Source organism: Aplidium turbinatum, chromosome 11 (assembly GCF_918807975.1).
Source record: "Aplidium turbinatum chromosome 11, kaAplTurb1.1, whole genome shotgun sequence".
Taxonomy (NCBI): domain Eukaryota; kingdom Metazoa; phylum Chordata; class Ascidiacea; order Aplousobranchia; family Polyclinidae; genus Aplidium; species Aplidium turbinatum.
Genome location: NC_137482.1, coordinates 25,713,755 through 25,728,895, shown reverse-complemented (window position 1 = coordinate 25,728,895; position 15,141 = coordinate 25,713,755). Strand labels below are relative to the sequence as shown.

General features: G+C 37.4%; 1 protein-coding gene across 1 annotated transcript in view; it reads left to right on the top strand.

Moving 5' to 3' along the window:
• Positions 1 to 435: 435 nt before the first annotated feature.
• LOC145780006 (methionine--tRNA ligase, mitochondrial-like) overlaps positions 436 to 15,141 on the top strand; it is a 38,963-nt gene continuing 24,257 nt past the window's right edge. Inside the window, exons 1-2 of the mRNA XM_082591703.1 lie at positions 436 to 784; positions 10,768 to 10,895. Coding sequence (XP_082447829.1) covers positions 468 to 784; positions 10,768 to 10,895 — 445 coding nt within the window. The 5' untranslated portion in view covers positions 436 to 467. The remainder of the gene's footprint in view (positions 785 to 10,767; positions 10,896 to 15,141) is intronic.

Below are 15,141 nucleotides of genomic sequence, written 5' to 3'. Positions count from 1 at the left end.
ACATTATATACAGCCATCTGTAGCTTCATAATCATAGTTCCAATAAACAGTCTTGGTAGGCCTATCATATTTTTATTCGTAAGTAGGCATGGCGGCACTATTTGTGCCTGATGTGCCTAGGGATGGACATTGGGCAATGTAGAATTTCGAATACCGTAGTTGTAATCCGAATATCTAAATATTCGAATTGAAGTGACATTTCGAATTGAATTTTCCAAATCGAAAAGAAAATATTCGCTTTTCCGACTACCAAAGTTTTTTTTCACTAGTATGCGAAACTACCAAGAATAAAACTTATCAAGGCTTTGTCAGTCGCAGGATAAAAATTCAAAACTAAACCAAACCAACACGCTTGGGTGCGTATTGAGACCAAACGTTTTGCTTGAGTAAACACTGAAATATTGATAAGTAATACAATGATAAATACAGTGATAAATACAGCCTAAGTTGCCAACAAGTTTCAAAATATGATTTCAATTTTATCTCGAGGGAAAAATTTAACCTCTTTAATGTGGGTCTGCAGAAGATTTGGATTAGTTTTTTCAAGGTCTACAAGTTATTACATTACCACTCCTATCTTTTATGTCAACGCATCACCACACATTGGCCATCTTTACACACTTGTCTTTGCGGATGCAGCATGTCGTTGGAATAAACTGAAATCAGATCACACTGTTAACTGTCGGTTGGTGGGAGGGACAGATGAACATGGATTGAAAGTTATGAAGGCTGCTTCATTTCATAACATTCAAACGAAACAATATTGTGATCAACTTTCAGGAAGGTTAGCAATTACCGTACTTATTATTTGTTTACATTTCAATAGCTCAGCTGGTTAGCATGTGACTTTGTGAACAAAGAAGCTTCAAGATCAAGGGGCGCTGGTTCGACTCTCGGGGTGTGTGCTTGAGCAACATGGAATAATTCCCCGGCAACAAGACTTCAACAATAGAAAACTTCACTCTGTCGATCTCGGTTTGCATTGCCTCAAAAGCCTCTACATTCATTCTGCAAGTATATGTGAAACTACCAGGAATTACCAATCAAGGCTTAGTCAGTATGAGGATAAAGATTCAAAACCAAATACATCCAGTTTGTTTCTAGGCGATTGAAATGTTATTTGAAGTAAATTGCATTTTATTGGTGCTTGTGTACCATAGTATATTTTATTAGGTTTTGTTTATATAGTGAGTGGCAAACTTTGGTGACCTTTTGTTGTCATCCTTATGCTATTTACACCATGTAACAAAAAAAGAATAAAATCATTGAGGGATAAAATCACAAACAAAGATGTATTATCTAGAACAGCGTGGTGCAACTGCAGGCCCGCGGACCAAACCTAGCCTGCGAGCTCCGTTTTATTGGCCCGCGAACTGATAGTCAGCTTTGCTTTAATCTAGCAATATCACTTCAATTTTTGTTTGTTTGTTGTTGTAATTGACAACAAACTTTGTGAATGATCCTTTGTGATGCATAACAATACCACTTTGTTTAAAAAATTTTCCCATGGGCGATTGGGCGTGAGAGTTAGTACACAGCACCCAGAGCAACTCCAATTACACTGGTCTACAAAAAGAGTTTTTTTTTCTGCGGTTTGGACTTTGACAACTGATTTTGGGGTGCTGAATCCGAATCTGACCTCAGATTTTTACTGTCACATCAAATTTTTAAGATATGATCACAAAAATACTTTATTTTTGCCAAAAGTGAAAGAATTAACGTTGCGTTTAGCCATTTACTACCAACATATGCAGTGCTATATAGCGAAAGGTTAAGTGTTAGACAGGCCAAATCAGCTTAAATAAGGTTACTGAACAAGCATCGCCATAGGACTGCTTAAATCTTTGTGGTTTCATGCAAAATATTGATGGGGATGGGGTCAGTTATAATACTTTTAGCCTCCCTTTTAGCTTGTTATTACTGTATATAATAATGTTGCTTAGAAAACAAATTGGTATCAAAATTGTAGTTTGTGGGTGTATTTCAGCTACGGTACTTAACTACTTATGCACCACATGGCCTGGATTTCTGGATAAAGCACAATGTGTATCAACAATGCTTTATAATCAATAGGCTAATGCTTAGTTTTGACATAACAATAAACCATTACCCTACATAACCATTGACCCTAACAATACAAAATTTCAATAAGATAGAATGATTGTGTGTGCATTAGAAAAAAATAGTAATGAATTGGTTAAAGCTTTCATTTCCGCCAATAGGCAGGCGGGCCAGATTAAATAACCCAACGGGCAGATTTGGCCCAAGATATATATCAACTAATTTACCTCACTGAAACAATTATTTTCTCGATTGCGTAGGTATGGGAAAGTATACACAAAAGCCGCTTACCCAAATGATTTCTACAAATTCTCTAAATAAACAGAAGTTGTCGCTGGATTTAAGGAATCACCACATCGGCTGTCTCCGAATTGGGATCTCTCCGAAATGGGCCATTTCGATCATAGCCTTACTTTTGTGTCTGGCAGCGTAATTGTTGGTTACATTTGAGATGGTCTCAAACAATTTTTTTCAAACCTCCCCTAAGAAATGTTTCTGCGTACGCCACTTGACACAGTCCAATGCTGAGCTAGGCTACTCTACGCATTTCTAGAATAAAGCAATGATACTTATTAGGTGATAGTGTTCTAATTAATTCACAAAGAAAGCGACACAGCCGCTTCTCAATGTTTTCCACTTTCAAAGACGGTTTATGCTACTGCCCTGATGTAGAAGCACTCTTTCAGGCTACAGACCTTTTTGCAATTTTTAAGTGGAAGCTCTTCATTGGTAGCTCATCTAGAAACCTCGAAGCTGTATTGTTGCACAACGCAAACAAGTGCCCTCCCCCCATTCCTCTGGCTCACTTAGTTCAAAACATCATCATCAGCTCACTCAGATTGGGAAGCACTTCAGAAGCACAAATATTTAACTTGAAATGAAAATTTAATTAATAGGGTAGGGTGGGGTGAAATGGGTACTGGGTAGGTGGGGTGAAATGGGTATGCTGTACAAATTACTCCATTATACTTTTTGTAGGGGTGGGACAATGATCTTTTTTTTGCCATGAAATATATACCACATTGCATTATCCAATTAATAATCAAAAATTTGATTTATATCATTGCATTTTTCATGGTGATATTGTAAAAAATATTTGGAAAAAAATTATTGCTGAATTTTTTATTTATGAAAAACTTCTGATTTTTATTTTGCAGGAAGCCAGTGGGAAGGATCTTTCTGTTCTAATGTAACATACCTGTAATAGGTTATCAGTACCCAAGAAAGTCAATTTCTGTGACTTTTATAAAACATATTTTTTAAGCTATTTCACCACAAACGTGGGGTGAAATGGGTATACTGAAATTTTCTGTTTCAAAATTGAAGTATTATCTCAGAGACAAAATTAACTAAGATTTTGATTTGATTTTGGTGTAGACCTACACATTGCTGTAGCTATGTCCTACACAGTACACACACCTGTCTTGTACAAATGTTTTTTGTTAATTTTGAGTTATCATAACTGCCAATTTCCTGTGTGTATAAAATTTCCTTCTCAAAAATTTGTTTCTTCCTAATGCCCAATTTTTTTTTTAATGTTTTTTTTGTACCCCTTTCAACCACTAGAATGCATAAAATAGGTATATTGGGGTTTATGATAGGTTTACTACAGGAAACTGCTTGCATACCCATTTCACCCCAACTTTTTGGGGTGAAATGGGAATATGGAGGAACAAAAAAAAGGTTACTACAGCATTAATATTCAATTTTAGGAAAATTAGCCAATAGCATTAGTTACACCAAAGACCCAATGTAACAACCAAAAAAATATTTAGGTGATTCACCAATAGCAAGATTACACAGCCCAAAATATACAAAAAATATACTCATTTCACCCCACCCTACCCTAAGCAATTTTAGTCTATAACATTCGAAGTTTTACCCGTTGTCCAATACACTCATTTGTAATTAAACCTGGCTAGTTTCACTTAATGCACAATACAAAAAAGACTAAGTCACGCCAACCAGGTTTTACATCACAGCAGAAACGAAACTGGGCATATGAAAGGTTACAAAATGTATGTTTGTAATTGTGCTCATAATCAGACAGACAATATCTCCTTGTTTATTCAATATATACACAGAAATGATCATACAAAAAGTAGGGTTGAATAACTCTCATACTGGAGTGAAATTTAGGCAGTAGAATTATTAATAATTAAAGGTGTACAGACGGCACTACTCTTTTATCTAAGAACGCAAGTGAAAAAGGAAAGTGAGAAGGCTAGTTTAAAGGTCAACATAAAAAAGACAAAAGTGATGATAAATGAAAAGGCGAATAACACAAATATCAAAATCAAATACAAAGAAATTGAAATAGTGAAAGACTTAATATTATTAGAAACAAAAATAAGCTGGGACTCATCAGAGATAAACAGAAGAATTACACTGGGAAAAAATGGGTTGGTTAGAATTATTAGGATTTGAAGAGCAAGATATCAAACTGGAACAAAACAGAAGCTGATCAAAAGTATAATATTTCCAGTTACAACTCATCATCATCATCATAATCCATCGTCGGTTTGTTCCCCACTAGTGGGGGTGGCCGATTGTTTCTGCGCAGCAATTTAAGTTTCACTCACGGATGTGAAACATTGACAATGAACAAAGCAGACAGAAAAAGGTTGGATGCTTTTGAATTACAGTGTTGGAGATGGATGCTGCGAGTTCCTTGGACAGCAAAAGCAACAAACAAATTTTGGACCAAATTGAACTGGACAGTGGACACTGGACTTATCCCTAGAAGTTCGAATAGTCAAACAGAACCTTTCATATTTTGGCCGCGTAATAAAAAACACATCTTTGAGATGGCTTGATACTGTGACGAATGACAGCGGGATGGTCATGGAAGAGCTGAAGGAGGTTGTGAGTAGGGTTGCAAAATTCCCGGGAATTTTCAGAGTTGAAACTTTCCATGGAAATTTTGGAAATTAATGGGAATTTTTGTGAAACTGTCAAGACAATCTTAATTCGATGTTGAAACAGGAAAATAATGGCCTTATACTGTTTAGAATAAAAGTACTATGTATAACTAAAAAACGTAAGAACATACAAACACATGGTTTAGTTTAATAACTTCAAAAATGAATCATCACCAATCTGTTTTTTTAAAAAGAAAAACAATACTGAGTCAGTTACAAAGTTGTTGTTCTAGTTGCTGCTGGTTAGCATCTCCTCCTGCTCGGCTTCTTCATATGATGTACTAATGACTGTTCTGGCAGCGTCATCGACTTCAGAGTCAACTTCAACTTGAGTTGACTTGTCTTCGCAGAGCTCAAACAATGACAAGTTTGACCTGACTGATACTAGTTTTTTCGCCCTTTCATTTGTGAGCCTATTGCGGACCTTGGTGTGAGTGTTCCCAAATGTGATCAGTATTTTTTTTACATATTGAAAAAGTAAAGCTTTGGTAGAGAGTTTGCTTTGTTGAACCATAGAGAAATAAAACATAGTAACTTTAGCGGGTTTAGCATACTTTATTTCACACAAAATATAACATAATTAAATAAAATAAACTCAAACGTTTTCGACACGTTCGTGTGTCCTCATCAGGAATTAAATCTGCAATACATAAAATGAAAAATCGTAAGATAAATTTGACTATGCACTGTAACTGTAACGACACTCTGGACTGAAAGCACAAACTGAACAAATGATACGAGAATGATTGCGAGTAGGAAACAGATCACGTGAGGTGTAGACTACAGGCATTGGACAAAACAATTAGAACACACACAAAAGGAACGGTGAGCCACAGGCGAATAACTGCCGGTTGAGAGATGGATTGTTACGTTTGATTCTTAAGGCTTCCATGATCTTAGTCTGAAAATGAGATCTGCCTCGAGAGATGATTTTAAATTGGTCGATCGAGACATTGTCAGTGCACGTTTCACAAGAGGCGATGTGCTCTTTAATTGCACTTTTAGTTGTTAGGTTTAGGTTTAGTTGTTAGGTTTAGTTGTTAGGTTTAGACTAAGATCATGGAAGCCTTAAGAATCAAACGTAACAATCCATCTCTCAACCGGCAGTTATTCGCCTGTGGCTCGTCGTTCCTTTTGTGTGTGTTCTAATTGTTTTGTCCAATGCCTGTAGTCTACACCTCACGTGATCTGTTTCCTACTCGCAATCATTCTCGTATCATTTGTTCAGTTTGTGCTTTCAGTCCAGAGTGTCGTTACAGTTACAGTGCATAGTCAAATTTATCTTACGATTTTTCATTTTATGTATTGCAGATTTAATTCCTGATGAGGACACACGTACGTGTCGAAAACGTTTGAGTTTATTTTATTTAATTATGTTATATTTTGTGTGAAATAAAGTATGCTAAACCCGCTAAAGTTACTATGTTTTATTTCTCTATATTGAAAAAGTATGCATAAGCCTCATTCTTAATTCACACCAAATTAATGTTTATAATAATTAAAGAAAATAAGAAATGCTTAAGATAGGTTTTTGATATTTTTTTCTAATTGATGAAATATTTCAAATTGATGAAATATTTATGGGGGTTTGTGTGAAAGGTAGCGCCTCTAGTTCTTCTATTTCCTCATATGAGAGTAATGGTAACATTGGTCCTTCATATGAACCCCAAGTCTCATTTATGGCTCCACGAAGTTGGTAATGCACACCAACGGCCACACCCTGGTAACGGCATAATGCCGGCTAAACTAAATGAGGCGCATGTTAGAACAGCTTTAACATGGTAGGGAAGTCAATCCCTTTAAGTGCATAAAGTCTAGAATGGCTGAAAAGGCAGAAGAACCATAAATAGTCAATGGCTTGGAAGGCATGATAGCAAAATGATGTGACCCATTTAGGTACACTTTTGACGGTTAGAGTACAGTGGCTGATCACCTTGGAAAAGATTGGAGCCTTACCAAGTGTATATTCCATAGTAAACAATGCTAGCTATTAATACGAAAATGAGTCATGGAGACTGATCAGGGCCCCCTGCTGTGAAGTCCCCTAAAAGCTACAGGGAAGGAGGAACCTCTTCTATGTGCACAGTTGCTCGTGAGGATGGCTTATGCCCAAATCCGTCTGGAAGGCATAAGTCTAAATGGTAGACTGCTGAATACTAGAAAAAGGGCACTCAAAATAGGAACATGGAATGTAAGAACCCTTTATAAAGCAGGTCGATACGAAAATTTAAAACAAGAGATGTCGGTCATGAACTTTGATTTAATTGGGGTAAGTGAAACTAGATGGATAGGTGATGGTAAAGTGACTGAAGATACAAGCCTTAAAGCAGCCGGCGGCCATCGCGGCCATGGCCGCTAAGTAGTGCTTGAATGACCGCCGGTGCTACCTCTTCAGTCGGCCAAGTTTGGCCGCCGGTTTCTTCTAGCCAATTATTTAATTTCGCATTAGAATGATCGTGGATTAAATGTCGAAAATATGTAGTATCAAAGAGTGACGCAGAATTAGGTCAGCGCGTCATAATCACCAGTCTTATATTGCGCGGGAACATTTGCTATTGTACGTAAATGGAATATATCCAGCTGCGATCACCAGCGCTGTAAGTCTTGTTTGAAATTCCCGACGTTTATTTTAACAAAGTGTTAATCCGAAGCGCTAGTTTACATCGGCTGGCAATATTGTCGTTTTTATATTGATTCAATGTTGTCGGACATTGAATCGTTGTTAAAAAGGAGAACTAGGTTAGTTGAAATCGGAGGGGAAAACACGTGTCTTCACAGTTGAGAAATGTTCCCGCTGTGGGTTAGTGACTTCACACCCCCAATGGTGATATCATAACTGGGTGTTTCTTTCGGTCATTGACCGATTTTTTTAGCAAAATGTCGGAAAAAAATATAGTCAATTCGGTTCAATAAAAGATGTCTGCGGCAGGATGTTGCAAGGTTGAGTTTCGCTGATAAACGTTGAAGAAACGTTTGTCTGTTCTAACTTTTCTCAGATAAAACACGACAACGTTTCTCAGCGAAACTTAATGTTGTAGCTAGTCAGGAAGTGCAAATTTTGGTTGGTATCAGCTACTTGAAAGGAAATGTTTTCATCAGAAAAAATGACCGAATTTTTTCAAGTCATTTCGGACAAATGACTGAAAAGTCTCAGCGAAAAAAAAACAGCATCATAACGGAATAAATAGTCAGGTTTTATGAAGGCGGTAGGCAATGCAGTTGAAACAATCTACTGAGCTGCGAGAAGTTGCAACAATTTAGTGTCGTTAGATGGTCCCGCAATAGCATGTGACAGTGACAATCCCGATAAAGCAGTTTTTGCGTGGTACAACGATTCTATTGCAGGACATTTTAACACTGCAGCAAGTTTAATTCTATTTACTTGTGCTATCGTTATTTGTATTTTGGCCTCCAAGCACGCAGATTTGGCCGCCGAGAAGGAGCTCTTGGTAGGCCACGATGGCTGCCGGGAAAAAATACGAGTTTTAAGGCCTGAGATAGTTTTGTTTTTGTATATTCAGGAGGTGAACAGCATATGTACGGTGTCGGTATGATGATGAAAAAAGAAATAGCTAACTCGGTCATTGGATTTTGACCAATTTCTAACAGAGTTATGATGATTAAATTGTCTGCAGCACCATTTAATGTAAACATATTACAAATCTATGCACCAACCCAAGAACATACTGATGAAGAGATTGAGTTATTTTATGAGCCAATAAAGGATGTACTTAAGTATACCAAAAGTGGAGAAGTTAATATAGTAATGGGTGATTTTAATGCGATAGTGGGTGATCATCATGAATTTCCCACAACTGGTCGTTATAGATTTGGCAATTTAAATGAACGTCGAAGAAGGTTGCTGAAATTTTGTAAACTTAATGATTTAGTAATAGCAAACACTGTTTTTCAACATCCTGCTAGGCGGTTGTATACATGGCAAAGTCCAGGTTATCAATTTCGGAATCAAATTGACTATGTTATGATTAACCAGAGGTTCAGAAACGCAGTAAAACAAGTTAAAACGTATCCAGGATGTGACATAATGTCTGACCACAATCCAGTTGTTATGAAAATCCAAATAAAGTTAAAAAGAGTGAAAAGAACAAATATGTCAGAACATATGGACATGAACATGCTTAAAAATGAACAATATTGAGAAAAGTTCAGTATTACAGTAAACAATAAATTTGAGTTATTACAGCAAACAGAAATTCCTCAAGTAATTACACAAGAAACTTTTGATAGAAGTTGGAATGCAATTAAAGAAACCTTAAATGATGCAGCTATTAACATTCTACCATCAAAGAGAAAAAATATTAAACAGCCTTGGATTACGGAGAAGATACTTGACTTAATGCAACAGAGAAAGAAAAACAAATGAATTAATCACAAGAAATATAAAGCTTTAAATAAGGAAATAAGTTTTAGATATAGAACCTTTCAAAAATTGAATTTTTTTACATTTGAAAAAAAATTATCAATTTTTGATGTCCGCTATCTCCCAAACCAATAGTCACAGAAGTACCATTTTGCATATCATTAATCTATACTAGTTGATAATTAATCACCATGAGACTGACACCAAACAAATGTGAAATTATTGAAGTTTGGAGGGTGTAAAGATGGTTCGGGCTTCATCTTTGCACCCTCCAAACTTCAATAATTTTACATTTGTTTGGTGTCAGTCTCATGGGGGTTAATTATCAGCTAGTATAGATTAATGATATGCAAAATGGTAGTTCTGTGATTATTGGTTTGGGAGATAGCGGGTCATCAAAATTTGATAAAAAATTTTCAAATGTAAAAAATTTCAATTTTTGAAAGGTTCTATATCTAAAACTAATTGGAAATTAGCAATTTTGGTGGTAGATATGAAAACTAGGGCTGCTTCTTAACCAAATTTCAGCTTTGTAAATGCTTTAGATTAAAAGTTATGAAGACCCAAATATGGAGGAAAATTTACATGCGAACGCATTTTGAGGGACCTTGGTGACTTTGAAGGGCTATAATTTCTAAACGTCTTGGGATAATGAGCTGAAATTTTTTTGTGTTCATTATACATCAATATAAAACTTTAGTGTAAATTTCAAGAAAATCTAAGAGGGTCGAGCTTGCACACCCTGTTGAGTTGACAGGGAATGACCCATTTGTGTATTATGTGTAGCTTTCAAAGTCGGTAGCAACCTTAAAAATGCTATCGATTGCCCTAAAAATTTGACAGGATTATTTTTTCAGGTATTGACACGATACAAGAGGGTGCCCCATTGAATTACAAAAAAAAATCAATTTATGAATCACCCTAATGCTGGCGTTTATCAGCTACCGTACTTCTGTTCCTTTTGTTATCTTAGGAGCAGCGCTCTTGTTGCAACAAGTAGATCTTTTAATTGAGATTGATCCGCAATGAAGGTCAAACTAATGCAAATCTGAGCTTAGAAACATTTGATTTAGGATTTTTTTTAATTGTGGGGAGGCAGCCACCCCGAGCTAAATTCACGGGGGGGCGCCACCCCCCTGGAGTCGGCGCCTATGGATTCAAGTGTCGGGTATTAGAAGATAAGGTTTTATTGTACTAAGCCTTCAGCACTGAGGAGTGAGGAAAGAAGGGTGGCCAGATCCTTTCTCTCGGCCGCCTTTCTTGCAGCAATTATGCCCATGCAATTTATTACACCTAGATAGGCTGAAGCCGGGAGTCGAACCCGGTTTGCATTATTGAAAAGCCAACACCTTATGCCAATCCACTGCACCATGTATTGAAACAGATGTATATTTCATTGCACAGGTTTAAAGAATTGTATAGCACTTTCGATATCGACTATTATGATTTTGTTCGTACCAGTGATGAAAGACATGCTGCGGCAGTTAAATATTTCTGGAAAACAATCTATGCCAATGGTTATATTTATAAAGGTATGACCACAGTTTTGATGCTTTTGATTATCAGAAGGTCATTATTCAAATAGAATTTTGGCTAAGGACCTTCTGATGATCCCCTACTAGGGTGAAACAGGCTGTAGTGGTTTTATCAAGTAACAACTATATTTGATGTAAAGAAGTTGATGTATTTTTAGACATATATAATAAAAATGAAGTAAGTAAGGTCGCAGTGACAAATAAACTGTCGGCATATATACAAAACGTAGTGATAATAATTATAGCCAAACAAGTAAGTGAAAATCCATTGACCTCTTGCACTTACTTAACTTGAGTGTACAAAAACAACGCAATGAATAGCAAGAAAGAAATGCAAGGCATGCAACTGAGGAACGTGGTACAGAACGCTAATTGATTACAACGCGCACTCGCGCAGTGCGGTGGTAATCAATTACAACGTCTGTACCAGAAAACGCTGAAGGTGATTATGCAGTGGCGCTGGTCACGAGTTACATAATATGAATGTTAGGGTGTTACATTTTTTCAAACCAACTACAATGTAGTGTTTTTTTGGTGGGAAATGCACTTAAACAAACTATATCAAAATATTTTTCACCTAAAATAATATTTTGAGGTTCCTCAGCCCACACTTGCATATGATTCCCCCGATATTGGCGATTGTGTTTCTTGGCAGTCGAGAGTAACACATGTTTTTGGAAAAGTCTTGATGGCTAGTGTGGAAGCTACACCGGTATGGTTAGCGAAACACAATGCTCGCTGTTCTATAGTGACTTAGTCAGGTAGTGCTGACGCCAGGAAGATCGCTCCTTTTCAACAGGATGAGTAATGTTATTGAATCTGTCCTGGTAGAAAACATAGACATGGGCTAACACATGCAAGGGCATCGGCAGAATTTTTTTAGGGGGGGGGGGGGGCGTTTTTGACATTTTTTAGGGGGCGCCACTTGAGTAAGCTGCATTAGTAGAATTACTTTTGTTACTTTACACCTCTGGTCATGGCTAAGTGGAAAATTTGGGGCATTTCTTATTGAAATAGTGCGTTTCACAATCATATTGATTATTCAAATTCCAGGGGGGCCAAGGCCCTCCTTGCCCCCTCCTGCCAATGCTCTTGAATACATGCACTGTGTTACAAAATAATATCAAACTTTCATTGTCCACAATTCACTAGTGTATCTGTATTATTTTAAATATATATACAAAATATTACAAAAAAATCAAGTGTCCTACAGATATTCGAGACTGGTGGTCATGCAAGTAACATATCCTCTGATCGCTGTATCAATCTTTTTCAGTTTTTCGTCGCTCATGTCATGTCATCATTGCTATCCTTCATTTTCTTTTCCTCCAATCATTTCTTAACATTCCCAATCAGTCTTTCATATGGCATTTGGTTATTTTTGAAACTTTGCCATATTCCTCCGTCACCCAATGAAATACAAGGAGAACATTTACTGGTGATATCAAAGAAAGCTTTGAGGGGTCTAGCTGACCATAAAAGTTTTCTTGTATCAACAGCTGGCATTGATATGTCTTTAATTTGATTTAAAGTGAGTGGTGGTTTTGTTGAATGGCAAGAGATGGCAACATTTTTAGGAGAAAGCCAAAGCACCGAATGGCAAATGAAGCAAGATTTTGCATATTTAACAATATCAGCAACCGATGCTCGCATTAAATCTCTTGCCAGAAGCTGGTCCTTCAACCGCACTGGGTCTTTTAAAAATGGAACAAAACATTGGAGTGTAGACATCAACAATAAATTGGGAAATTTGGTTCAGAACGACATGTGCGAGGAATTCAACTGAAATGGACAAAATGATAAAATGCGCAAATACCCATTTGCAGTTGATACCGGTAGCCATCTTGCATGTCCCACTGTCTCCTGCTTGTAAAATAAATATTGTTGGAAAGAACTTGGAACTTGTCTGAATGTATTGCAAGCCAATGCTAGTAAAACTGCTTGATCATCTCGAATTGATTTCTTGCAAGCAGGTTTAGTGGACTCAGCATCCAAAAAGTCAGATAAAATCTGTTGACTTTTTGTAGTTGGTTTTAAATTAGGGGTGGTCAAATTATTAGCTAGAAGATGATGTTTTGAATTCTTTGAAATAAAGTTAAAAACCGATCCTTGCTGCAATAACTCCGGTGATGTTGTATCGCCATCAAGAGCTTTAATAACATCTCCCAAAACAATTCGACTATGTGAAATAAGCATTCCAATAACAGCACTTCATGCTCATACTCTTTATTAACATGCTGTGAAATTCTTGCACAAATTCCACGCCTTTGTCCTGTGTCAAGAGCATAACACATTGAATCTTCTTGAAAAAGCTGGGTTGGATCAACTCCTTTATTGCCAAAAAGAAGCTTCCTCGGTAACGCTCTCGTTTTTTCTAAAAGTTTTAAGAGCTATGAAGATTTCTTCATCAGTGAAATTGGCTAAACATACTAGTCTTCCTCTGTTGAATATTTGCTTTCCATCAAAGCATAGCTGATAGTATACAGCATTAATCATTTTTTCTTCTACTTCACCAAGCAACGTGTTCCTCAGTGCCAACTTATGCCGATGAACTGTAACATGGGATCGTTTTGCTTCTGGATGTCCAAATATTTCAGCAGCTGAGTTCAATAGTGATGATGATAAACGGTTTGAAGCCAGTTTTTTATCCGCCATAATACAGTTATCTGTGCTAACAACACTTAACCTTTTTGTGCCCTTAGATGGCCCAGCCTCATCTTCTTTAACTTGGATTTCTGTACTTTCCATTTCATAATTATTGTCACTATTTGACTCGGTTTCAGCAATTGCTTGCCTGTATTGAATGTTTATAAAGAACTCTACATGGTTCTGGTCATAGGCGTCGATTTTTTCTTAGAAGAGGGGAATTCTGGGTGGGCGAGAGTTTTCAAACAGATTTCATTTAATGTGTATGTTCGCAAATTCGCAATGGTTAGTCTTTCTCACAAAGACTGCGTTTAGTGTCGCTGCAGCAATTAAGCTATAATAGGTTTGATTGATTGCTTGATTGAATTTTTATCCTCGGACTGGGAAAGCTTCTTGCAGAGCTTAATCCTGGCAGTTTCGCTTACTTGTAGAGGCTTTGAATCAGTGACGCAGGCCCGGTCACTAGGGGTGTTCAATTTCGATTATTTGAATATTTGAAATTCGAAATTCAATTTGTTTTCGATTTCCGAATTTCGATTTCGAATATCACAACTATTCACCAAACTGCAAAATGAGATTTTATTGAAAGAAACGACATAAAAATTCGCTAGAAAACGCGAAAAAAAGCCATGAAAATTTGCGAAAAAAGAACACAAAATAACGTCTACAGCTCTAGGCCCATGTTGGTGTTTATGAACACAAGCTGATCGACATGGTCACCCGTCAGTCGGGATCTCAGCTTTGTGAAGGTCAGGCCAGTTTTTGAAAACGATCGCTCCGCTGGAGCTGAGGTCGCTGGGATCCCAAACGCTTCAAGTTCATTTTCACAGCGAGCAATTCACTGCCGCGACATTTCACTGCAGAGTGCAGAGGTTTCGACTCGAAAGCGACATCGAGTATGTTTGCAAGCGCATAAAGCTAAACGCACGCTCCGTCTACGTAGCAAATTATGTTGTTTTTGGGTGCATTCAACATCTGATGACATTGAATCGACACAAAATGGTAGATTTTTGCTATGTCTCAGGCAACAAAATCAGTCATTTTTACATTGATTCAACGTCTGCAGACATTAAATCAATGTAAAAATGACAGATTTTGTTGTCTGGTGTTGGATTGTAGCATCGCAACTCGTTCATAGTAATTAATGATTATTTATCGCGAAGCTATTGCGGTTTGCATTCAAGAAGTGTTTTCCTGCTGCCGATCGCTAGTTCATCTATTGTTTTATGTATCAATATTCAATACAGCATAAAAAGTTGCCCCCACACAGAAATATGCGTGGGGGCCTGGCACCCACGCAGGCCCGTAGCCAGCCGGGGGCCAGGGGGGCCTCGCCTCCCCTGAAAAAAATATCGCCCCCCCTTGGCAAAATCTCAACATTCTCAAGCAACAGCTACAATTATAAGGATTTTGCCCATTTAATTTTTTTCGGCCCCCCCCTAAAAAAAGGTTGCCCCCCCTTGCTCTGCGGTCTGGATACGGCCCTGCCCCCACGGCTTAGGCGCCTATGGATTCGGTAAAAAATGGATAAAACTGCGAGAAAGCTCAGCCTACACTTTCTGCTATTGCACAACCTAGCTATCTTCATTCTTGAGAG